General features: G+C 41.1%; 1 protein-coding gene across 1 annotated transcript in view; it reads left to right on the forward strand.

Annotated features, from left to right (window-relative positions):
- The first annotated feature begins 15695 nt into the window (after positions 1-15695).
- The window catches only part of LOC140118241 (sodium/hydrogen exchanger 2-like), a 64019-nt gene continuing 53464 nt past the window's right edge, over positions 15696-26250 (forward strand). The window contains exon 1 of the mRNA XM_072135883.1: positions 15696-16130. Coding sequence (XP_071991984.1) covers positions 15905-16130 — 226 coding nt within the window. The 5' untranslated portion in view covers positions 15696-15904. The remainder of the gene's footprint in view (positions 16131-26250) is intronic.

Genomic DNA, 26250 nt, shown 5'->3' on the forward strand with positions numbered 1-26250 from the left:
AGTCAGACTGTAGTAGTTCCCATTCTTATTAGTACCAGGGATCAGCAGTTTACATGGACATTTTGTTCAGGTGCAATGAAGGAGGTGGGGTTGTGTTTTGGATTCGGTTTGAAAGTGTATTTATGTCTGTGTGTGTGTGAGGGAAGGGGGCGGAGGGTTGGGTTACGTTACTTCTGTTGCCTGAGGTGTATACACAAGCCTGTTTCTTTTACCAGGTGGGGCAGGCAATGGCACAGGCACAATCCAGTGGAAGAAACGGGGAGCCCATGCCCCTAGTGTAAATAATAAAGAAATAAACCAAGTACTCACTTTCTGGAACACCCTGCAGCTCTTCTCCCCTCTCCTATCTTCAGCAGTAGCTTAACCAGCACCATGCACTCTCCCCGTGGTCACACTTTAACGTCATGAGACTAAACCCAGATTGTCACTATTGGTCTCTAAACATGGTGAACCACACTTAACAGGAGATGTAAGGTCTAAACCAGCCACCTTTGTAACACAGTATAGTAGGCAGTTTGAGGAGATCAAACGAATAATAAAGAAATACTAACCTATACTTTCACAAGATAAAGATCTTCACAATGTAGTCTCAGAGAGTAAGATTTGTAGCTAAAAGAGGTACCACCTTGGGAACCATTTCGAGAGACTTACCAGTAGCTGATAGACTTACTTGGTTAGACCACCCAGGTTGCCAAAAATGTGGCCATAGAAGATGTAAAGCGTGTGAACACATTTGTCGCAGTAATACATCCTACACCACACAGGCAACATGTAACATCAAAACTTTTATTAATTGCAACACTTCCTATGTGGTCTATTTGGAAGCATGCATTAATTACAGAATTCAATATGTGGACTGTACTATCTGTCCAGTTAGAACTCGTTAACGTATCGTCCCTCACACGGCATTTTAGGGACGTAGATGAGGTGGTTGTTACAGATCTCAGATGGATAGGCATTGAAAAAGTCCAATGCCTATTCCGGGAATATGAACGTCTGACACAAAAACCCATAATGCTATAAATAAATGAATGCAACCATACTCAATGTCATTAGTCACAAAACGGAGCTTAAATAGTTTGATTTTATGATTTAAAAAATGTATGGCCTCTCTAAAGTAGGTGGAGTTATCACTAAGATGGCCGCCACTGGAAACTACAAGTTCCATGATCCTTTAGTTCTCAGTAACTTCTCCTCCTTCTTATGCTGTGCTCACGGTGATGATATAACAGACTTTCTTGCTCTGTTACCATAGTAATGATGTGTAACTGCCATCCCTGTACATCACCACAACACTAACCATACTGGATGCACTGCAACCAACCGACTACAGCCAAACGTAGTGGTGATCACATGACCTACCCAGGCAGGTGCAGGACATGTGATGTGGACATGTGATTAGCGGCCATCTTCTGTCCTGTGTCTGCTCCGCAATGGACCGCGCGGAGGAAATTAACAGACTGATTAAAGGGCCAGTAGCATATTAATTCTTCATTACATTGCATGTCACCAGCATTTTCTGCTAAGGGGAGCAAAATTTTAAATAACAACTAATTACACATTAGCTTATATTTTGAGTACCCATTTGTATATGAAGTATGCTTATTCCTGGAATACCCCTTTAATAGAGAATTCTATTGGATTTTTGCTCTAGACACTAGGCAACCTAGAGGAATGAACTTCCGACATGATCTTATTACTAGTTATTAAGTCAAAAGTTGCTTTATGCATGTGTTACAATGATTTTATCTGAATAACATATTGTCATATTTAATAGTGTAATACTAATATTGTATAATCACTGAAAGCATTATATTGTATCTGTGTGTCATAGCTTCATGTTTCCTCCTCCCACCAGATTGGGTGAGTTTGATTTGGGAGTTTATTTAAATGGCACTAGTAAGAAAGTCATGTTAAATCAGGACTAAGGTCATACAGTTGTCCAAATGGACAACTGGTTGAAAACGTAATTCCATTTCACACCAAAGTGTAAAAAAGTTACAGGTGTCAAAATAGTTTATTCATTCTTTTAATGCAAAGTTTTAAAATTTTTCTTAAATGTGTTAAGACAAAAAAAAAAAACTATATAAATTCAGTATCTCTGTAGTAACCCAAAGAATAGGGTTAGCGGTCCATCCAAAGTCCATCCAATTACAGCATTGCTTTTTGCTAATTCCATCACATTTGGATTTTTTTTCCAGCTTCCCAGTACAGAAAGAGCCACTAGATGGCAGGCACCTTTCTAATAAATCCTACTAACATGCTGTCAGGTTATAGCATTGGACATCCTGGACCAGCAACATAGCTTTGTGTATCTCTCAGCTTGGAAACTTGATCCATTAACCCTTACTGCTATTATATCATATGTTTTGATATAGACATATTTCTCTTTAGCAGGGTTAACTCTGGATCATTTGTATAAATTGTTCTGTTCATGTGATCATAATATATTTTTAGCTAGTATCAAGCCCTGCTGATGTTTCATAAGGACTTTGATATAGTTATAGATATAACATAGGCATAGGCAGGATAACTTAGGAACATTTGCATGCATTGACCTTTATTATGCTGTTTTTTTGATCAGAACATATACCTTGTTATCATTAGTTAGAATTTTTCTTGGCCTAGGCCAGATACACGCCCCATTATTTCCAGTGGGTAAGGTGTTTTGTGGGCTGCAGCCTTACAGCCTCACCTCATTGTGTTATTTGCTTTTCTCAAACTTTTGATCAAACAAATTGTTTTAACCCATGTAGTGTTTGTTTCCTTGTTCAATAAAGTTTTTGTATCCCATATATTCATGATTTGAATCTCTTACATTATACTTTTCTTTCCCCAAGCCTCCCAGTACATGGCACAGAATATTAAATGGTGCCATTTGAAACTATAATTTGTTCCACAGATAACAAGCCCTGTACATGGAAGATAAGAAAATCTTGTGGAAGGGGGGAAAACCAAAATTCAAAACCCCCAAAAAACCTGGGCATCAAATGGTTAATCAAGAGAGGTACTGCTGTGCTACATGCAGGGGCGGACTGGGAATTTAAAATGGCCCTGGAAAAAACTGTAAAAGCGGCCCCATTTTATGGGCGGGGTCAAGACAAGTGGGTGTGGTCAAACAATATGGGAGGGGTCATAACCGACAAATTGTTGGTATATATAGAATAACACATTTAATCCTGCCTTCTTTATACAAAATAAAACTACTAAAATACGTTTTCCCATATACAAGCTAACTATCTATAATCCTGCCCCCTATGTACAAGAATAGAACTACCATACTATAATACTGCCCACTATGTACAGGAATAGAACTACTATAATACTGCCATATATATCATATATACCCCTCACACCACAACTGTACACACTGTGTCCCCACATATACCATATATACCCCTCACACCACAACTGTACACACTGTGTCCCCACATATATCATATATACCCTCACACCACAACTGTACACACTATGTCCCCACATATATCATATATACCCCTCACACCACAACTGTACACACTGTGTCCCCACATATATCACATATACCCCTCACACCACAACTGTACACACTGTGTCCCCACATATATCATATATACCTCTCACACCACAACTGACCACACTCTGCCCCACATATATTATATATTCCCCTCACACCACAACTGATCACACTGTGTCCCCACATATATCATATAAACCCCTCACACCACAACTGACCACACTGTCCCCCCACATATATCATATATACCCCTCACACCACAACTGACCACACTGTACCCCCACATATATCATATGTACCCCTCACACCACAAATGACCACACTGTGCCCCCACATATATCATATATACCCCTAACATCACAACTGACCACACTGTACTCCACATATATCATATATACCCCTCACACCACAACTGTACACACTGTACCCCACATATATCATATATACCCCTCACACCACATCTGACCACACTGTGCCCCCACATATATCATATATACCTCTCACACCCCAACTGACCATACTGTGCCCCCACATATATCATATATACCCCTCACACCACAACTGTACACACTGTGTCCCCACATATATCATATATATCCCTCACACCACATCTGACCACACTGTACCTCCACATATATCATATATACCTCTCACACCCCAACTGACCATACTGTGCCCTAGGATAAATTATGTGTGTACTAAAATAATAATATTTACATTGCCACTTATAATTTACTGTAAAACATACAGCTCCCCACTACATTAGAATAACTACAAATATATACTGTGAATACAGAAGTATATTCTGTTATATTTCCAAGACCTGTTACAATGTGCCAATGGTACATTGTAATAGATCATGTGTTAAATTCACATATACTGCCGTACTGTCGCATTGCAGTATATGGTAGGACCAATCCAGGGGTATGAAAAAGTAAAAAAAAAAAAAAAAAATGTATGAAAAAGCTAAATATTTAAATCACCCACTTTCCCTAGAACTGATATAAAAATAAACAGTAAAAATCATAAACATGTAAGGTATCCCCGCAAGATATATGTATTTTACACCTGAGGAAGGTCCCAGACCGGGACCGAAACGCGTAGTGATTCAATAAATACGTTTTATGAAAAAATACTTACCGTGAGTTCGCGAGTGGCTTCTGGACAAGCAGCGCCGTGATAAACGAGATTCCCCACTTCACGTGCATCACCAAAAAGGTAGCAAAGAAAACATCAGCTCATCCCGCAAAAATTCACATCTTTACACAGTCCCGTACACCCAGAGGTCGCACTAAGATATTTCTAGAAGGGTAATATTACTCCTCTTACTACTTTTGAGGAGTATATTTGGCCAGGGAGGAGTATGAAATTTTCAGTAATACAAGTATATAACTCATGGCGGTATAGAATGTTGATAGACGCTAATTATATAATCATGTGTCAGTGTCTTCTGTGTTTAAATGGAGGCAGTTGTAGTGATGTTATATTATGCATTGCCCAGACTGGAGCTGACGCCACCAACCCCCCCCCCCCCCAACCAGACTGCGACTGCAGCCACCAAAACCTCCCACCACCAAATTGTGGCTAACGCCACTGACACCAAACACCAAGACTGCAGCCGAAGCCGCCGAACCCCAGTGGCCAGACTGCAGCTGATACTGCACATCCATGATGGTTGCTTTGTAAAAAGCTTTTTTTTTTTTTTTAAAGAAATTTCATTTAATTTTTTTTTTTTTTGTGTGGGGGGGGGGGGGGGGCGTTTTTTCTTTATTTTATTAATTGAATTAGCATCTTTGTCATTTTTTGCCACCTGGGCACCCGCCAGACATGCAGCCCCACGTAACACACACCTCATGCCACCTCGGCCCCTGCCAGACATGCAGCCCCACGTAACACACACCTCATGCCTCCTCAGCACCCGCCAGACATGCAGCCCCGCGTAACACACACCTCATGCCACCTGAGCACCCGCCAGACATGCAGCCCCCACGTAAAACACACCTCATGCCACCTCGGCCACTGCCAGACATGCAGCCCCCACGTAACACACACCTCATGCCTCCTCGGCACCCGCCAGACATGCAGCCCCACGTAACACACACCTCATGCCACCTGAGCACCCGCCAGACATGCAGCCCCCCACGTAACACACACCTCATGCCTCCTCAGCACCCGCCAGACATGCAGCCCCACGTAACACACACCTCATGCCACCTGAGCACCCGCCAGACATGCAGCCCCCACGTAACACACACCTCATGCCTCCTCAGCACCCGCCAGACATGCAGCCCCACGGGCTCCAATAGGATGTAGTGTGAGCTGAGCAGTGCCGCGCTGTACACCATACCTGTGCGCTCCGGACCCTCAGCTCACAGGCAGCGGCGCTTAACTGCCTCTGCTTGTTGCTAGTACCCGCATCAATTATAGGATGTGGGTACTATTGATTAAAGTTGTAGGAAGTCTGAGGAGGGGGAGAGGAGACCGGCCCCACCGGGAGAATTCCCGGTGAGTACAATGGCCAGTCCGCCCCTGGCTACATGTAAGTGTGTACATGCAATAACAATGTCCCCCAAGAACATTTTCAATAAAATTTGGATAGGACATCTTTATAATGAGAACATTGTGGGAATTTATTAGAGTAGTGTATGTCCCACCACTGCAGACCTCGACAATACATTGGCCCAGTTTTTTTGTCTGACTGTGCACATTCCTTTTAGTGCAAACTGCTTGCACATGTAATGGCTACACGATACCTGACATGCGACAAAAAAATTCTGCACAGAAAGGGGCATTCCTGTGCACAGTCAGACCGTGCGCCACATTTATCATGCAGTGTCCAACAGAATTGTTATACTGAGTATAAGAAGATAATACTGGTACACCATAGTCCAGTGATGGCCAACCTTTTAGAGCCTGAGTGCCCAAACTTCAACCAAAAGCCACTTATTTATTGCAAAGTGCCAGCACAGTAATTTATTTCTTCTTGTTCTTTGACAACTTTCAATCGTTCAGCCTTGTAAAGACACCAATGCAGTTGAAAGGAGGAGGGCAAATTCTCCTATCATTTTAGGGAGATTTTGTAGGAAGATTCTTTGAGTCCTGTCTGGTGAACTTCATGCTGGGGTGATGGCCTGGGTGCCCACAGAGAGGGCTCCGAGTGCCGCCTCTGGCACCAGTGCCATAGGTTCGCCACCACTGCCATAGTCTGAACATCACTTGCTGGGAAGTGACACAAGGTACAAAGGCTATAAGACCCGCATTGCAAATATATGCTGTCTTCCATGCTTGCTCCCTACTCCCGACATAATATAATACAACAGAATTGTGTTGCATGCCGTACGTAAAAGATGCACCAAAAAAAAGTTCACTAAGTGCAGATTCATTAAAAAACGTGTGCCACAATTCATGAATCTGGTGCACCCTTCACACTAAACAGGCAAACTGCACACAGTGCAACTTACACAGATTTCGATAAATGTGGGCCATTGTGATGATAAATTCTGGCACAGTTCAAAACTGCTAGGTTTTATCTTAGACCTGCTTTTGGCTGGTCTAAACTGTTTTTTTTTTTTGGTGCACAGAAAATTGGGAACAAAATAGTCTAAAAGCCTTGCTTAATGGCTCAAATTATGCCAGCAGTCTGGCCAAAGTGGCTTCCTAAATTTTCACTATTGTCTTCTACAAACTTAAATCTAATTCATGAAACTAACATTAAAAAAATGAGACATTCCCTTTAATTATAGTGCAATCCCTAGTGCATCTGCAAAGAAAACAGCAAAAACATTAGTAATTATCACATCAGATTTACAAATAAACATGTTAAATACATTTTGTAATAAATACCAGAAAATATGAAGTATATTTATAAGCACAAAGAAATCCTGTAACTTCAACAAGGAAGCCCATGTAGCAAATGACTGGCAAAGTGTAAGTTAGTTCCTCAGCACCTGCATGCTATTATTATCTGCATTACTCATATTCCAGTTTTATCATCCACCAGACAAGTGATCTTCATATGTGATCAGATTTCAAGTGAAGTCTAATAAGTCCTAAACTCCCAAGGACGCGTTCCCTCTACTTTCCTTCTACTGTAAATTCAGGCAGCTTCTTTCTAGGTAATTTGTACTACAGAGTGAATCTAAAATAACCCCCCCCCCCCCCCCCCCCCGGAAGGATACAATATCCAACATTAATCATAATAATTTTAATAACACAAACAATATTCCCATATGTATGCAGCCCCACCCCCATGAATATACAATGTTTCCCATGCATTCATTTTTTTTAATAATAGAAGAGTTTTATTAGTTAAAAAGCCAGTACAAAACAATCACAATTTACTGTGTACTAATAGAACAAGCACAGTAGTGTAAAAGTAAACCAAAGGAGGAAACAGAAGATAACAGGAATCAACCCACATCATAATAAAGAAGAGAGGGAAGAATTGAACACATACACAAACTTAGAAATAAAGGGAAAAAGTCGGGACACACATAGAAGGTCATGAAACGTACATGAATCAGTGTGTCACACAGGAGGAGGGAAAGTGTGAGGAAAAGTCTGTGGACCATATTGAAAAGAGTCTGTGGACCATATTGTAAAAATAACTGGTAGGGGTTTTTAAGAGCGTGAAAGCAAATAATTGCTGGACCATCGCGGGAGATGATGGTACTAGCCGCAACCTGGAACCAGAGTCTAAGTGGCACCTGGTCTTCGCCAGAGCACATCGCAAAGCAAGATGGTCTAGCTGCAGTGGGGTGCCACCAGGTCGTCCCACAGGTGCGACTAGGCCCGCGGTGGCATCCAAGGTAGTACAGCAGGAAATGCAGGAAACAGTCCAAACCTGAGATGACAGCAGGAAACACAGAGGAATACTGGTAACGCTGGCACACACAGAAACACTGGTAATGCTGGCACAGACTGAAGATTCTGCTGGACAAGAACCCTGGAAGGCACAGCAGGTCACAGGAATGGTAGCAACACGGTGGATCTCTGGAAACGCAGGAACGCAGAGGTACACTGGAAATACAGGCAACTCAGGAGGGCTTTCGCTTTCAGGAAATGATGCTGAAGCAATGCTGCTGAAGATCCGGCAGGGAGTGAAGGGAGGAGCCGGATTAAAGGGCGAGCCGGTTAATCAGTAGGACACTGGCCCTTTAAGTCTTAAAGAGCCGGCGGGTGCCCTAAGAGAGGGAACGCCCAGCCTACCAGGAGTACTGCCAGGAGTGTGGAGAGGTGAGTCCAGGCCGGGGAGCAGGACAGCGGCAGCGGGGACCACGGCACATGGAGGGCACGGGTCTACCTGCGATCCGTGACAAGGATCGCGGGTGCATCTGTGACACAGTGTATGATAAGGGGTAGTGGTTTGCAATTTCCTCCAAAGAAATAACGTAAGGATGATGCCGGGGCCGGATTTGGCTCACCTACTCCCCATACTAACCTGCTGGCAGGACAGACAACCCTCTCCAAAATGCGGCAGGCATGACTGCCCCAGTGGTACTTCTCCTGGGTGGCACAAGGCATAGGCATAGTATGGGTCAGGAGAAAAGTCTGGGAAAGTCTCCTGAAGTGTGAGAGGCAATGAATGATTTGCTACCAACAGCTGTGTGGCCTGCTCGCATCAACAACCCCATGAAATCATCAGTCCACAGGACAGCAAAAAACGGGATTACCAAATCAAGGAGTCATAGGACCCCATGTTTCCCCATGAAATCAGGAAGACTCCTCTTTTCCCACCCACCTGGATTTGTGAGATAAAGTTATAACTGAGCAAAGGCACATAGATAAACAAATGCCCATTGTATATTCTCATTAATGTGTAGGAGGTTTTTAACACTCACATCCCACATAGCAAAACTAAATATTAGCTCTGAAATGTTATTAGTGTCAGATTGATCAGCATCAGATGCAAGTATATATTAATTAACAGGGATGATGCTATATGATAATATATAATAATGTGTAATACAAAGTATCCATCAAACATGAACATTCCAATTAACTAGGATGTTAACTAGACTAAAATTCAACATATAATTTTATTTTCCACGAGTACAAATGGATCCAGCAAGAAGAATATGTTGCTGAAGACTGACAAAAAAACATCACCCCAAGGTCCTTGAGAACAGCAGGGATGTGTTTGCTGCCTGCTGCGATCTACAATGGCAATATAGTTAATAGGGCAAAGGAAATAATATTCATCTGTATAATGAAGTTTTCTTGGTTTTATTTATTAAAAATCATAAAAGTAACATGTTCAAAAATATCATGTTAAAAACGCAATAATGGAAGATACATTCCAGACCTGAATTTGGTCATTCTTCCGTTGCCAACTTTTTCAGTGTAATGAATAAGATAAGTAAAAAGCCACCTACTGTACATACTTCTTACAAAAAAGGAAATCAAACTGCAGATTTTAAATCAGCTATGTCACTTTATGCCTAAAATTATTCTTTGGATTTAAATTTTGCTTTGCAAAGGTGGAAATCCATGTGGAGCTTTTACATGACAAAAAAACGCTAGCTAGAGCCAGGTACCAGTAGCATATGCCTTTGTCAGCATTCTGAATCATTTCAGTACTTTATACAGTAATACTTTATTTTACATTACCTGCTCCCTGCCAGAAGCGTTTGGTGAGTCCCCAGGGAGGGGACAGCTGCAGCCTGTGTGCCTATGTCTCCTACACTCCTCCAGCTCCCTCCCATCTCCCCTCTTCCAGTCATGTGCATTGAGCAGGCAGGGGAGTGACGGGGATGGAGTGGATAAGAGGAAGAAGGCATGAGGAGAAACATGGACTCACTACACTCTGCTGACAGGGAGACAGGTAAAGTCCACACTTTCATTTTTCATAGCAACGTTAGTTTGACATTTTTCACTGATACTTAAGAGCAATATTATATGGTGATCGTTGAAACACAGTTCAGACTAGGACAAGCTTCTTAAAGAGGACCTGTCACCCGGAAAACCGACCCACCAAATGTGCGTCCCATAATCCTCCCCCACCCCCTTCATAAGGGAGCCGTCCGGCAATGGGAGTTAGCCAGGCGGTGGCAGGTCCTCTTTATTGGAATGGAAACAGGGTCTCTGTATTGATCCATTAAAAAATATTGCATTTAGTGCAGTCATGTTCGGTCTGCTAAAAACTGGACTGAAAATGGCTACTTTCACTGTAATCTGAATAAACACTTAAAGAAGACCTGTCAGGTCAATTTAAAACCCTAAACCAACTACAGGATTGTACGGACCTCTGGTTTAGGGCCCCAAATCCACCTGTATATTAGTTTTGGGGTGCCTCTATTAAAAAACATGTGACCACACAAAGGGCAATTTTAAACACAACACTAAACCACCGTTCCATAAGGATCTGTGGGTAGTTTTGTGTCCCAAATGCCCTGACAAGTTCCTTTTGAGGTCAGGACACATTTTCACTTTTTTTTTGCATCCAAGCAAGGTGTGGATTCCAGTGTATGATAATTTGGTGGAAAGTTTTTTTATCACCAATAATTTGGTTACTATACTCCAGAATTATGGTGCACTATAGTGCCACTTTAATCACAGCCACTGTCACGTAACCATATCTCTATCCCAATGAAGCACATCTTAACTACTAAGACTAATAAAACATGTGTTATATAGAATTCCTTTTAATATGTTCACTACAAAAACAATCACTATTTATGAAACCTTTTCATTTACAGTACACAACAACCATTTGTTTTCACACCAAACCATTGTGTAGAGCATCATTTTCACATAATTATCATTCAAGCATATGTATGTATTGTTTAAACTTCGGAATCTGCAACCAAGTAATGAAAAGTCTGAGAACAGCATATGATTTGGAGTAAACTCTGTAGGCTTAGCTTTAGATATGGTACAATTTCTTTTATTTTGAGGGTAACAACAGTTTTCCATATGTATGTATGTATGTGCATTTTACAATTTGTTCAAATAAATGATGAATATACTCAGGGACACTTTAAGACAAACATATACCGAGGATTACTGGATGCAGGCAGAGCGATGTTACCATTGCCTACTCCCTCTGTGTGACCCAGGTGGTGCCATTAACTAATTAATGACCTTGTGGGTGCTACTTGTATCATACAGAGGATGCTTGTAGCAGCGTTATCACACTGCTCGTGTCCTAGAGGAGCTGCAGAGAGTGTGGGTATGTGATGGGGGGCATATGCTGGTCTTCTTGTATACTGGGGGAATGTGCTGGGCTACAAATAAATTGGTGGCATGTGCTGGGTTATACATAGTCATACGAAAAAGTTTGGGCACCCCTATTAATCTTAACAGCCTGTAGTAGCTTCTTGTAGCTTTTAATGAGTTTCTGGATCCTGGATGAAGGTATTTTTGACCATTTCTCTCTTAACAAAACAATTCCAGTTCAGTTAAGTTTGATGGTCGTCTAGCATGGATAGCCCGTTTTAAATCATCCCACAGATGTTCAATGATATTCAGGTCTGGGGACTGGGATGACCATTCCAGAACATCGTAATTGTTCCTCTACATGAATGGAGCGGTGTTTTGGATCATTATCTTGCTGAAATATCCATCCCCGGCGTAACTTCAACTTTGTCATTGATTCTTGAACATTATTCTCAAGAATCTGCTGATACTGAGAGGAATCCATGCGACCCTCAACTTTGACAAGATTCCCGGTGGCGGCATTTGCCACACAGCCCAAAAGCATGATGGAACCTCCACCAAATTTTACAGTGGGTAGCAAGTGTTTTTCTTGGAATGCTGTGTTTTTGGCTGCCATGTATAACGCCTTTTTGTATGACAACTCAATCTTTGTTTCATCAGTCCACAGGACCTTCTTCCAAAATGAGATTGGCTTGTCCAAATGTGCTTTAGCATACCTCAGACGACTGTTTGTGGCGTGCTTGCAGAAACTGCTTCTTTTACATACAGCTTCTCCTTGTGCACAGTGCGCTGTATTGTTGCCCGATGCACAGTGACACCATCGGCAGTAAGATGATGCTGCAGGTCTTTGGAGGTGGTCTATGGATTGTCCTTGACTGTTCTCACCATTCTTCTTCTCTGCCTTTCTGATATTTTTCTTAGCCTGCCACTTCTGGGCTTAACAAGAACTGTCCCCGTGGTCTTCTATTTCCTTACTATGTTCCTCCCTGTGGAAACTGACAGGTTAAACTTTTTGTATCCTTCCCCTGAACAACTATGTTGAACAATCTTTGTTTTCAGATCATTTGAGAGTTGTTTTGAGGAGCCCATGATGCCACTCCTCAGAGGAGATTCAAATAGGAGAGCAACTTGCAAGTGGCCACCTTAAATACTCTTTCTCATGATTGAATACACCTGGCTATGCAGTTCAAAGCTCAATGAGGTTACCAAACCAATGCAGTGCTTCAGTAAGTCAGTACCTATACTTTTGCACCTGTCAAATTTTGTTTTAATGCATTTTGTACATTTTCTGTTGGTACAATAAACCTCATTTCAATCCTGAAATATTACTGTGTCCATCAGTTGTTAGATATATCAAACTGACATAGCTGTTGCAAAAACCTAAATTTTGATAACTAAAAACTATTAAGATTAATAAGGGTGCCCAACTTTTTCATATGACTGTATACACCATAGGAAGTGCTATCTAATTTAATGAGAAGGTGCCAGAATATATTGTAATACATTAATTGGTCACAGTGTATGATCTGTATATGCAGGGGAACTTTATGGTCATTTTGCTTCTATCTAAGCGACATTATAGTGACTGTGTTTTTAGGAATGTGGTGTGGAGATGTGCAAAATATTTTTATGTGTTCTATTTATTCATTGATGGTAAATATTTATATGTGTGGCATAGTCATTGGTATCTATGAGTTTGGTATATTAATTGCTGGAATAAATGCATTTACTGCATATATTTACTGTACTGTATATATCTATATTTGTGGTATATACATTTTAGGTATAGTTTTATATCTGTAGTATTTTTGCTCTATGGACATATTTTTCTATTTGCACTATATTTACTGCTGGTAGGCCTAATTGTAGATGATCCCATAGCATAGTTGGCTCATTAGATATCGCTCTTATGATTTTTAATGGGGAAGGTGGCCATTTCTATTTTTACATCAGAAATGGCCCTAATTTTGCTTTGTTTCTACAATTATACAGAGTGTGTGGGGTTAGGGGGTGATGGTTCAATTTTGCCTTTCTGCCTAGGGCACCAAGCTGCCATGTGCCTGCATGGAATACATCAAGCTTAACAACTTCAACTTTTCCTCTACAGCTTGCTGAACCAGATGCCTCCTTGCGGTTTATGAAAATGTCCACCCTTGCAGCATTTCTTGCATTCTTTAACCCCTTAAGGTGGCAGAGTTATTTTTTTTTTTACTCCCCACATTCAAAAATCTATAACTTTTTTATTTTTCCGTGTACAGAGCTGTGAGCTGTGTGTGGGTTAATTTTCTACATAACAAATTTTACTTCTCAGTGACGTTATTATCCCATGTCGTGAACTGGGAAGTTGATAAAAAATTATTTACTTTATATATACTTTATTCTTAATACATTAATACATCAAAAATTAAAACAATGGGGCAGATTTACTTACCCGGCCCATTCGCGATCCAGCGGCGCGTTCTCTGAACAGGATTTGGGTCCGGACGGGATTTATGAAGGTAGTTCCTCCGCCGTCCACCAGGTGGCGCTGCTGCGCTGAAAATCATCTGAACGCGGCGGAATACACCGAGCTGGACCAGGTGAAGGTAAGCGATTCCCAAGCGACACATTTTCGGTTTTTAAATGCGGCGGTTTTTCCGAATCCGTCGGGTTTTCGTTCGGCCACGCCCCCCGACTTCCGTCGTGTGCATTCCAGCGCCGATGCGCCACAATCCGATCGCGTACGCCAAAATCCCGGGGCAATTCAGGTACAATCGGCGCAAATCGGAAATATTCGGGTAACACGTCGGGAAAACACGAATCGGACCCTTAGTAAATGACCCCCCATGTGTACAAAAAAAATGTTGTTTCTCCATCTTTTGAAGCTAATAACTTTTTCATACTTCTGTGTGCAGAGGAGCTGTGTAAGATGTCTTTTTTTTCAGGACGAAAATCTCTGAAATCAGAGACCGAGTGCCCAAACTTCATCCAATACCCACTTACTTATCGCAAAGTACCAACATGTCAATTTAAGCAGTAACTTATTGCTCCTTGCTCTGGCACAGCTTTCAACCGTACAAATATCCTGAGGCCACTAAGAAGGAGAAATTGAGATTATCATCATAGCTTTCCTCTAGGTCCCCTGCGGTACAGTAAGAGTGGTCCATACCTCCTTGATCCTTTGTTAAAGGTAAAAAAGCACTGACTGCAGCATGTCCAGGTCTGCCTGAGACTGCAGGTAAAAGTTTTGATTCCTATCTGGCAACTAGCCTAGCTGCCTACAGAAAGGGCTTTCAGATCCCTCTTTTTTCTGATAAAACTTTGCTGCATTTACAGTGCACAGTAAATATTAATGGTCACATCTGGATTCTGAAGAAAAATAAATCAGGAACAACAGCTAATTTTACTGGGCAAGTAAAAATGTTGTCAATTTTTCAGCAAATTTGCAAATGCTCACAAAAAGTCGCAAATGTTAGAAAAGAAAAATTAAGATAAATAACACCCAATGATTTTATAAAGAAACTACCGGTATACAGCTTTTTATGCACCCTGCAGGAAAACAACTGCAGTGATTCATAGATGTAATCATAGACCTACAATACAGTACAAAGGTATCAGTGAAGTAAAAGGTAATGTTGAAAGAGCCAACCACCCAGCTTTCCTGAAACCCTACGACACAGCTTTCTGTAGCCCTGCATTCCAGTGAAACAACCGCTGTGACTTGGCTGTCCGACAAGACCCTCAGTAAAGAACAAAGGAATCAAAGAAAGAGAAGAATCATGGAACAACTATCCAGCTTTCCTGAAACCCCGCAGTCTAGTTTGCCTGAATCTCTACAGTCAACTGCAATCCAGAAAAAAGCTGACAAGGCGACTCAGCTACAGAGCCCCATCCTTTCCTTTATTTCCAGATTACTTGCTATATTCTCCTTTTGTCACTTAGCGCAGAGTCCTGCACACAGGACAGAATGACACCAGGTTGTATAACACACAGCTCCTTGTCAGGCAGGCGGGGTTAGGGCTGAGTTACTGGGCTGTGCCAGTCTTAAAGGGGAGGGTAGCATGTTCAGCACCTGTTCTCACTATGAGACTCCTGGAGACTAGGAAGGAAGTCAGTGCAAGGTCTCTCTGAATCAGTTCTTTACGTGAGTTGCTGGCACTGATTCTAGTCATCTAGTATTGCCAGGGATGGTGCTAGTGCCCGCACAACCCTGCCATATATAGTGAACAGGGCACATCTGTTTGCTTATAACTAGAATTACAGTGATACATCATGAAGCAACAACTACGCAGATGCTTGCTGTATTCCTTGCCCATCTGTATCATCACATTTGCCCGGTTAACTACTTCATCTCCTGGCACCAATACAGAGACCAGCACAGGGCATGGGGCAACCACGTCAGAGACTCGGCTGTCAGTCTTCACTCTTGATTACCCCCATGTCCAGGTGCCATTTGAGATTACTTTATGGATTCTGCTGGCTTCCCTGGCAAAAATTGGTGAGTAGATTTAATGTCTTTCTATTACTGATCTGTCTTAACATTGATAGTATGATTGACATTTGGAAAGCTATTTAGTAGAACGGGTCCCCCTCCCCTGCAGTCTGTGAGCATGTATGCCAGGCTAGGACACGCATTAGTATGGGAGGTTAATGTATAATACTATGTTATGGCATGTTTATTTTTAGACTTCTTTTGCCGGTGACTGGTGGCAATACCTCATATGTCAAATGCCCTTTAGTGCCACTGTCAATGTGCACGAAGAATAAAGCCCTACCTACAACATCCAGTAAAGATAAATACCAAGATATTCTCTCTAAAATTGAGTCTAAGGAAAATATTAGCTTTTTGTATAACTTCAGTTTCCATAATGCAATTGAATAATTTTAAGAGTTTTTCTATGATTAGAAGACTGCAGGAAGATACCTTACCCCTTTGAATAACTTAAAGTGTAACCATCATTCTGAGCAAAAAAACATAATTCTGCTCCCTGGCAATCATTCCTCAAAATATTTTGCCTCTCGGTCCTCATTTAGTATCTTTTTTTGGCTATAGCAACCATGGTTTCCAGCTCTCAAAAAAGTACAATCAGCAAGATGGAGGGACGGGGCCTGACAACTGTCACCTCATCACAAGCGTCTGCTGCTGACCAATGACACCAGAGCTATCTTCTATCTATCTATCTATCTATCTATCTAATATCTATCTATATCTATCTCATATCTTTCTATCTATTTATCCCATAACTATCTCATATCTATCTATCTATCTATCTATCTATCTATCTATCTATCTATCTATCTATATATATATATATATATATATATCTCATATCTATCTATCTATCATTTATCTCATATCTATCTATCTATTTTTCTCATTTCTATCTATCTATCTTGCCCTATCTATCTATCTATCTATCTATCTATCTATCTAATATCTATCTATTCTTCCCATATATATATCTATGTTTATCCTACCTATCTATTATCTAGTCATCTATCTATCTATCTATCTATCTATCTATCTATCTATCTATCTATCAGCAGCGCTCCATTTGTAGTATAAACCAAATAAGTGACAGTAGCAACCTTCCGGCCCTGGAAGGGCTTGAAAAAGGCTCTTCCAGGGCCGAAATGTCGCTTCTGTCCCTTGTGATGGAATAAAAAGAACCACATTTGGTTTACTCTACAAATGGAGTGCTGCTCATTTTCTTGCATTTATGTTTGGAGAACTTGAGGCCCAGTCCTTAGGCGCCTGCACCCACCTGGTCAACACATTGAGTGTGCTTTCTTATCGTATCTATCTATTTATCTAGACATAGAAAAGTTTTTTAGCGGCACTGCAAAACACAAAAATTTAAGTCGATGCATGAACGGCACACCAAAGGCTTCGGAGGAAGCTGAAATGTAGCAGTATGGAAATAAACACCACTTGTGTTATTCCACTACTACTGGAGTGCCGTTCATTTTATTTTTCTATCTATCTTATATCTATCTCATATCCATCTATCTATCTATCTATGTATCTACAAATTGGAAAAAGCGAGCAGCACTCGCTGTTGAAAAAGGTGTCCAACACCGAAACATTGCCACTTGCCTCAATAAAGATCACCAACTTTTGAATTCTACCTTTGAAGTGCTGCTAGCTTTTTCCAAATTGTATCTGCGTATGGACCAAGCCAGGACCTTGGCGGGCTTTGCATCCCCCCTCATTAGGGGTTCCATAAAGCTGTGCAGAGTTGAACTCTACTTTTTGTATCTATCTATCTATCTATCTATCTATCTATCTATCTATCTATCCCTTCAACACAGCACATGAGAGATCAGTATGTAGACTTGGAGGGTCTTTCTGCCATTTCCTGCTGTGGAGTATGAGGTGATGGGGGAGGGGGAATTGTGATCGTTCTGAAGTTTGTGTCTGTGTAGATAAGTGTAGATAAAGCTGAGGGAGAGATAAGTGTAGGGAAAACTGAGGGAGAGATAAGTGTAGGGAAAGCTGAGAGAGAGTATAGGTATTTGGTTATTACATTAGTGTGGGAAAGTCCAGAGCAGCACAGCAACTAAGTTGGGTGCAAAGTCCTTGACACTCTGGCAAGAGCGTCTTCAAAGTATAATTCCAAAAAGCAGGCAGCACTCCAGAATAGTGATCAAAAACGATGGGGTATCTTTATTCCATGTGCAACGTTTCAGCTCATACAGAGCCTTTATCAAGCATAGTGAGTATGGCCAGTAAACACACATATAAGGGCCAACCTTACATTTCATTGGTCAACAATCAGACCATAGTAATTACATTACAGAGTTAACAAAGTACAAAAACTTCATATATACAAGTGAAAGAGTGTTATACCAAGTTCAATATTGTGTTTAATATAGTGAAATAAAAACATTATATCAGTGAACGATGCATGTGTAGAAAATAGTAAACAGATAAATACCCTCCCATCAGCAATCGGACCGCCCCCTGTCTCGGCTTTTCATTCATAAACATAAATGGCAGATAATAAACAGCTGGTTCTGAGCGCCAGACAAGCAGTGTTTCTGTCGCAACTTCGTCACGTCACCGGAAATTGTAATGGTCACGTGATCGGACCTCAATCATGTGATGTTGGCGCATGGTCACGTGATCGGACCTAAATCATGTGGAAAGTTGGCGCATGTGCACTCGTGAACTGTGCATCGGTCGCCATATTCTTTGAGGGAAAAAACCACACATTCACAGTGAAGACCCCTATCAGGATTTAGCTAATATAGTGACTCTCCAAAACCAGGTACCCATGAGTGAAAATAGGCAGTATTAACACCGTCGTCAACACTCTGTGCGGAGTCGTGGGATTTCATCCGGCATCCAGGAACTGGACTACCGTTGGTCCATCCCTTCCTCCTGCCCGGTATTCACTGGAGCCAGGGTCACAGAATGGGGTAAAAACCTCAAACGCTCTCCTTTTAGGGTCATATCACCGGTTAACTGTGTGGAGCAAATGGTCAAAATAAACAATTGTGGTGATAAGCGACATGTATATTAAGAATAAGCATAAAGACAGATTAAGGTTATTGGAAGACACGAGACATGTGGGGGATTAAGATCCGTTCGGTGAGGGTCAGAAGTTCCCAATAAATCTGGAAAACATAAATAATAATTTTACAATAGTATACACCTCTATACACAGTGTTGCTATAGTGTATTAAGAAACAAGTACATATATTTACTGGTGGAGAATTCTTCTCCTGATTATACCTAACCTACTGAAGAATTAGCAAGAGAGCTATGTCATGAGTCACAAGGCGGCATTTCCCGTATGGGCACATACACACTATCAAGAGTCACCGAATACGTCTTTAGTCATACTTAAACAAGTCCACTTAAGTTGTATTCAATATTGAGACATTGGGGCTGTAAAGTCCCCAATCTCTTTATCCATCTCAGTTCACATTTCCTAAGCATGGCTTCCCTATTGCCTCCTCTTTTGAGTATAGGGATATGGTCTATTATCACGCATTTCAGTTCACTCTCCTTGTGTCCTGCTTCGGAAAAGTGCCTACTGACTGGTAAGTCCTTTTTCTTTGGTTATTACATTAGTGAGGGCTTCTGTCAGCACATGACTGAGTGCTGGAGCACTGAGCTGTGAGGTAATCAGCAGGGAGAGTAGAGAGAGGAGAGTGCGTAGTCAGCTCCTCAGTGAAGACAGAATGTGCCTAGCAACAGCTATCTGAGAGATCACTGATATCAGGGGGAAGTCTGCAGAATGCAAGTGAAAGGAGCAAGATTCGGGTAACTAATCCAATTGCAAAAGGGCTTAAAATTACCTGCCCTACAACATATCAAAAGTTTGTTGAAATGACGGTTACACTTTAAATGTCAGGAAACCCACTGACATTATTAAACCTATTCCTGATTTGCATGCCAAATAATGCAAGCTTTAAAATAACTACTTATTGGAGGCTTCCAATATTTCAGTATGTCCATACAGGTGGTCCCCTACTTAAGGACACCCGACTTACAGACAACCCCTAGTTACAGACGGACCCCTCTGCCCACTGTGACCTCTGGTGAAGCTCTCTGAATGCTTTACTTTAGTCCCAGGCTGCAATGATCAGCTGTTAAGAGTCTGTAATTAAGCTTTATTGATAATCTGTGGTCCAATCACAGCAAAAATGTTGAAACTCCAATTGTCACTGGGGCAAAAAAAAATTTTGTCTGGATCTACAATTATAAAATATACGGTTTCGACTTACACCGCTTCGCAGGGGGCCATAACGCTATGAGCTGAGCACCATCAACACACTGGCTGATGTAACTTATATACATGACAGGTATAACATAATAATCCTCTAAGCTAATACAATACCCATTCCCAAGTACAGAGAGCAAACAGGATAGAAGGTCTCCACTAACACACTATCATACCCAAGAGGAAAGAGGGTGAGTGTGTATTCACACTTTGCAGTTAAAACTGCATCGCAATCAGCTTTGAGGTGGTTTTAGGTGCAGTTTTGTCAATTGAACAGGTGAAAGACATGAACTGAACGAGTGAATTTGATTTTGAAGGGAAAACCTGCTCCACAAATGTCATTCACTCGTTCAGTTCATGTGTTTCACCCGTTCAATTGACAAAACTGCACCTAAAACCACCTCAAAGCTGATTGCGAAGCAGTTTTAACTGCAACGTGTGAACGCACCCTGAGGACTGCCCGTAGTCCAAGTCAAAGAAATAGGTACCACGTGTCCCAGGATATGGATCCCCTCCCATTTTTGATTTTATCATCAATTCTGTAATCTTTAGGCTGGAGCCCCATGACCATGCTCCAGCAGAGCACAGTCCCAGGAATGAGACTCCCTGAATAATTTTGAAATATGATGCATGGAATTCATGCCAGCTGGTGGTGCAGCCGTGCCATATATAATTCATTATATTAATTAGCTGTTAATGATCTGCATTCCAGCCTTGCTCTTACCATTACTTTTTTTCAACTCTTAATCTATTTCAACTGTCTACCCCCATATATGCATATTCTGCAGTCCGTGGCACTATCATCTCTAAAACCTGTAGACTTGTGGGTGTCTGGCGGCACTCTTGACATGTATAAAGCTGTGATAAAGTAAGTTTAAACATCCAGAGCACTACTGTAATTGAATGGAATGCAGCTATGGTGTAATACCAACTGCAACCTGTAGTTAGGTGTGGCACTGTTTTTGAAAGGAAGCAGCCAGCATCTACACTATATTATACACTACAGTTTGGTACAATGTACATAAACCATTCATCTAAGCTTATGCCTGCCATGTCTATAGTGCTGACATAAAGGGCAGCTGAACATTTTTGAATTCCCTGCAGTCCTGAAAATGATCAGATTAAAATCACTTAAAAGGGATTGATCCTGGCAATGAGGTTAGATAAGAGAATGGCAAGTTCTCATAAAACTGGCACCAAAATGGAGCTCCACTTTAGCTGAATGGCCTCATTATCACTGGGGAGCCGCAGAAGGCTCTGTTTCTCTGACACACCTTTGTGCTTGTCCGATTGAGGCTGCAATGACTGAGCACTGTGTATCACAGAAAAGAACTGATAATGACACCTATCATGGGATTAAACCCACACTATTATTTTTACTGTGTTTTGTTAACTCCTTATTCACTGCAAAGTAGAGTTCACAATGATTAAGTACTCCAATATAGAAAGGCATAATTATCTAGTGGATGTGAGAGTCAGGATGACTACATGTTGATATGAAATTATTTGGGAAACTTGGTTTTTGGAAAGTGCAGCTATTTTTTAATAATTGCATAAAATAGAGCCACTCAGGGCTGCATCTGCTGTGAGGCAGGATGAAAATACCACCTTAGGCGGCAGATAACTGAGCCCTGAGGGGTGGCGGCAGAGTTGCTGTTTGTAATGTGGACAAATGTGTCTTCTGAATTGCCCACCATGAATATAGATCTGTTGCTGGCAAGTCCATACTATGCGAGACATGTCAAGTACATCTGTGTTTTTGAGACACAGATGTCATTGATATGCAGGGCAGACCTGTTTGTCTTAGGTGCTCTGTATGATCCAGAAGACCAAGAAAGTGTGTGTGGTGATGTCATCACACGCCGCCTGCATAGAAGAAGAGGCGGGGGAAGAGGAGACAGCAGCGGCATGGGAACAGGTAAGTGAGTATTAGTTTAATTAATTTATTAATGGCCACATCCTTCATATACATTTACTATAGGGACTGTATAGAATTATGGGGGAGGGCTGTATTTAGTTAGACTATGAGGGGGCTGAATACAAATAGACTGTGAAGGGGCAATAATCGTGGTTTAGGAAAAAGCGAGGTCCCTCTATTGAAACTAAAAAACATGACACGTTTCTATTGTGTTTTGAAACGCATTGGTAAAAACGCATCATCAAACCCACCCACACTTATAAATATGTGTTTTTTGATGAGTTTTGACTTGTGTGTTCGCCGTAGGTTTCAAAACACATTGCATATATCAATATCAGTAATAATTATAATGCTAATTAATTAGGGATTCCTGTATGTAAGCGTTATTATCCAGGCGACATTATTCTGTAAGTGACTTTTTAGGGGCGCAGTGTGGAGATGTGCATGTGGGAGCCGAAGATGTCCGGCAGCAAATTTAGCTTTGATAAATCATGGCCAGGATCAGGTGTAGGCTGCTGTGTGTGTGTGTGTGTGTGTGTGTGTGTGTGTGTGTTTGTGTGCATCATTAAGTTTTTGCATCAGCAAAAAGGCTAGAATCTGTCCTGATTGTCCCTCAAACATTGTAAAGACAGTGGATCCCCATTCTTAAGAAAGATCCGGGCCATGCATTCATGTCCAAGATGGGAATTTCCTTTTATTTTATGATAAAGGGATTATTCGGGAACTTGGTAAAAGCAAAACCTCTCCCTTGCCTTTAGAAAGGATGGACAGAGGTACATTTTTTTCAAGCCATTTTTGGCTTCTTAAGTAAACCCTGTCAAGCTTATATTACCACAGTCAAACTTACAGGTAGTAGGAGAGATTATTTAGTGACAAATATAGTGCAAATATAACAGATAGTGGCTCTGGCATCTGTGGTCCCATGACTACATGGGGATGGTTATTATCTACTCTTTAGTGGCAAGGGTTAGCCCCTTGTAATCAGATATCAGGTATTGCACAGTCCTCATGACTATTTCCTCAGATATATAATATTAGAGACCCACAAAAGCTTACATATAATAATAGAGATTCTATAGCAGATGTATAATACAGTAGGCCCACAGAGCAGACTGGAATACTGGAGAACCACAGAGCAGACATTCCATACTGGAGAACCTCAGAGCAGAAATTTCAGTGCTGGAGGTAGTGTCAATTACTGCCTTATTCTGCCCAGCCCCTTCATTTTCAGTCTCCTGTGATATCTAGTGCTCTTGCCATTGCGTTTCTTGCTATTCTGTGTATTGACTTCTGCTTTGCCTACTGACCATTCTATTGCTATATGATTCTGTACCTTTGCCATCATCTTGGTTTTGACCCGGTTTGTTTGACTCCGCTTCTCAGCCTGTATCTGTTGTTTGTCCCTCCGTCAGACCCCTTGTTGCTCTGTCAGAGTAATGGAGCAGACAATAATACACCATCTCTATGGAGCTGACGGAGGTCGCCGTAGATAGGGCCTAGCTTGCATTCGTGGGAAAACCCCCTTTAATACTGGAGAACCCTGATGCAGATGCATAATACTGAAGACCTCAGAGCAGAAATATAATAATAGAATGGATCCCAGGGCGGACATACAATACTGGAGACCCAAAGAGCAGATATATAACAATGGAAACCCCAGAGCAGACATAATAGAAAGGAGCAGGGTACCCCTGATATAGACTATATAGAATAATCCTCATTACATTATGGCACTTTATAATCTCTGCGTGTAATAAGAGACCTATATCAATGTATGAGGTCATATTGTATACAAATTATTATTATTATGTTATCCAGAAGGAGCATAATGTAGCTCCATTAGATGCAACATTAGTAAGGTGTAACACTTTGGAAGATTGTGCCGCAACTATCTGTCAACTGCATAATTCACAATAGTAATAATTAATGATAGGATCAATGACTGGATGGTAAGATTATAGCTCCAGTGTCTAAGTAGTGATAGGATAACACATTCCCTTTGTTAGGTCTGTTTCTGTTTGATTGAAGGGTTGACAGGTGTTGAACCTTCACTTATATCATTAATGTGTAATTTATTATATATTCTAAGAATTGATCATCAATATCCATAACCAGGGAAACCCCTTGAGGTGTAAAAAGAAGCAAATGCTAATACTGTACCATTTAGCCCCCCCCCCTTTTAGCATCTGTTGACAATATTTTTTAGAAATTAATAATTGAGATGTATTCCATGAACTACAATAATATTGAATTAAAAATAAATTCTTAATTGCATTCATTTGGCAAACAGAATTAGACAACAGATCTTTAGATGAGACTTTTGTATCACTATTCAATAGCACATTCTCACTATCCTATCCATCTATTTATATGTGGTTGGCCACAAGTAATGCCAAAGCTTTCTGAGGACAAATAATTGTGGTATTTACTTTTCAGGAGGAATATAAGAGTAGTGTGCAGATCTTCTGTTCTTACTTCACAGTATATAGATGACAATGTACAATTAATTGTGAGTATGCTTTAATGGGAGTGACGTTCACACACTGAGCTAATAACTCACACTGCATCATATAGTTTACACTGTTAATGTGACCCAACTAGTGCAAGTGCCGTGGAACAGGGGGAGGGTGAAACATGCTACTGCACTGTAAACCCCAAAAAGGGAAACCCAAAAATAACAGTACATTAAAATATATATTTTATTTAATCCCCAAGAAATAAGAACAACTCTATACAAACTAAAATATACCCAGCATGATCGCAAATATAGGAGAACAATGTAGAAGAGCAGCAAAAAACATGTTATACACAGACCATATAAGCCGATCCGGCACGTGTTTCACGTAAGACGCTTTGTCGAGGACGCAACACTTCCCACAGTCCTTTTAGCTAATTAGCATATTAGGGGCAGTAGGGAGTTTTTGAGCCCCACTTTATATTATGATATACCCAAAACAACAACAAAATATATTTGTTCCCAAGCTCAGTTGCAGCCTTACGTCCACCCTATATTAACAGTTCACCATAAGAGTTCTCTTTATAAATTGGTAAAGGGTCATGGCAATATACAGCAGCCTGCATTTTGTGAATGGAAAGAGCAATGGAGTTGTCACACCCTGAAGGTGGACAGACATAGGTGTCTTTAGGTGTGACCAGGGCTGAAACCTAGATAAACCCAAGCTTGTAAAGGAACAGATTCTTTATGATGTGCAATATAACTCAAGTAAAGAACTGCTTACTTTACAAGCTACAGGTACTGGTCCTGTTGAGCTACAGATCTGATAGGAGAATTTAAGAGATGTCGTTTATCCCCCTATGGCGTAGATACCTATCCCAAAGGGTTCATTTTCAATAGAATATTAGGAATGTGCAGTACTGTATGTAAGCATACACTATAATGGCAGTGTCTGCCCTTCAAACACATTCTCACAACAGGGCAGAGCATGCTATTGACCAATACAGAACCCAAAAGGCCCATCAGGAAGACCACACTGTATGTAGCTACTAAGAAAGTAATGTGCTGTTCTCTTACTAAGCATACTACTGATGGATCATCTATACAAAAAAGCAGTAACCTTGTTATATGATATGAAGGAGTTGACAGAGGGAGCATTTTCAGGGTTTAGCGGGTTCTGTTTTTTCATCAGGTGGATTTAAGAACTGGATGTCCCAATTGTGGAGGACAATGCCAAGTTCTCTGCAGAGTTGGAGCCCATGCAGGTATACAAAAACCTTTGCCAGAAGCAACAGTAGTGAAAAAGATGAAGTACTGTGCTACCACATAAACTGATTGCAAAGTGCCGTATATTTTCCTGAGAATAAGCCGACCCAGGTATAAGACGAGGCAACTAATTTTACCACAAAATACTGGGAAATTTATTGACTAGAGTATAAGCCTAGAGAGGGAAATGCATTTGTCATAGACTCCCTGAGTAATGAAATGCTCAGCAGCCTTCCTCACTAACAAA

This window comes from Engystomops pustulosus, chromosome 2 (assembly GCF_040894005.1).
Source record: "Engystomops pustulosus chromosome 2, aEngPut4.maternal, whole genome shotgun sequence".
NCBI lineage: Eukaryota > Metazoa > Chordata > Amphibia > Anura > Leptodactylidae > Engystomops > Engystomops pustulosus.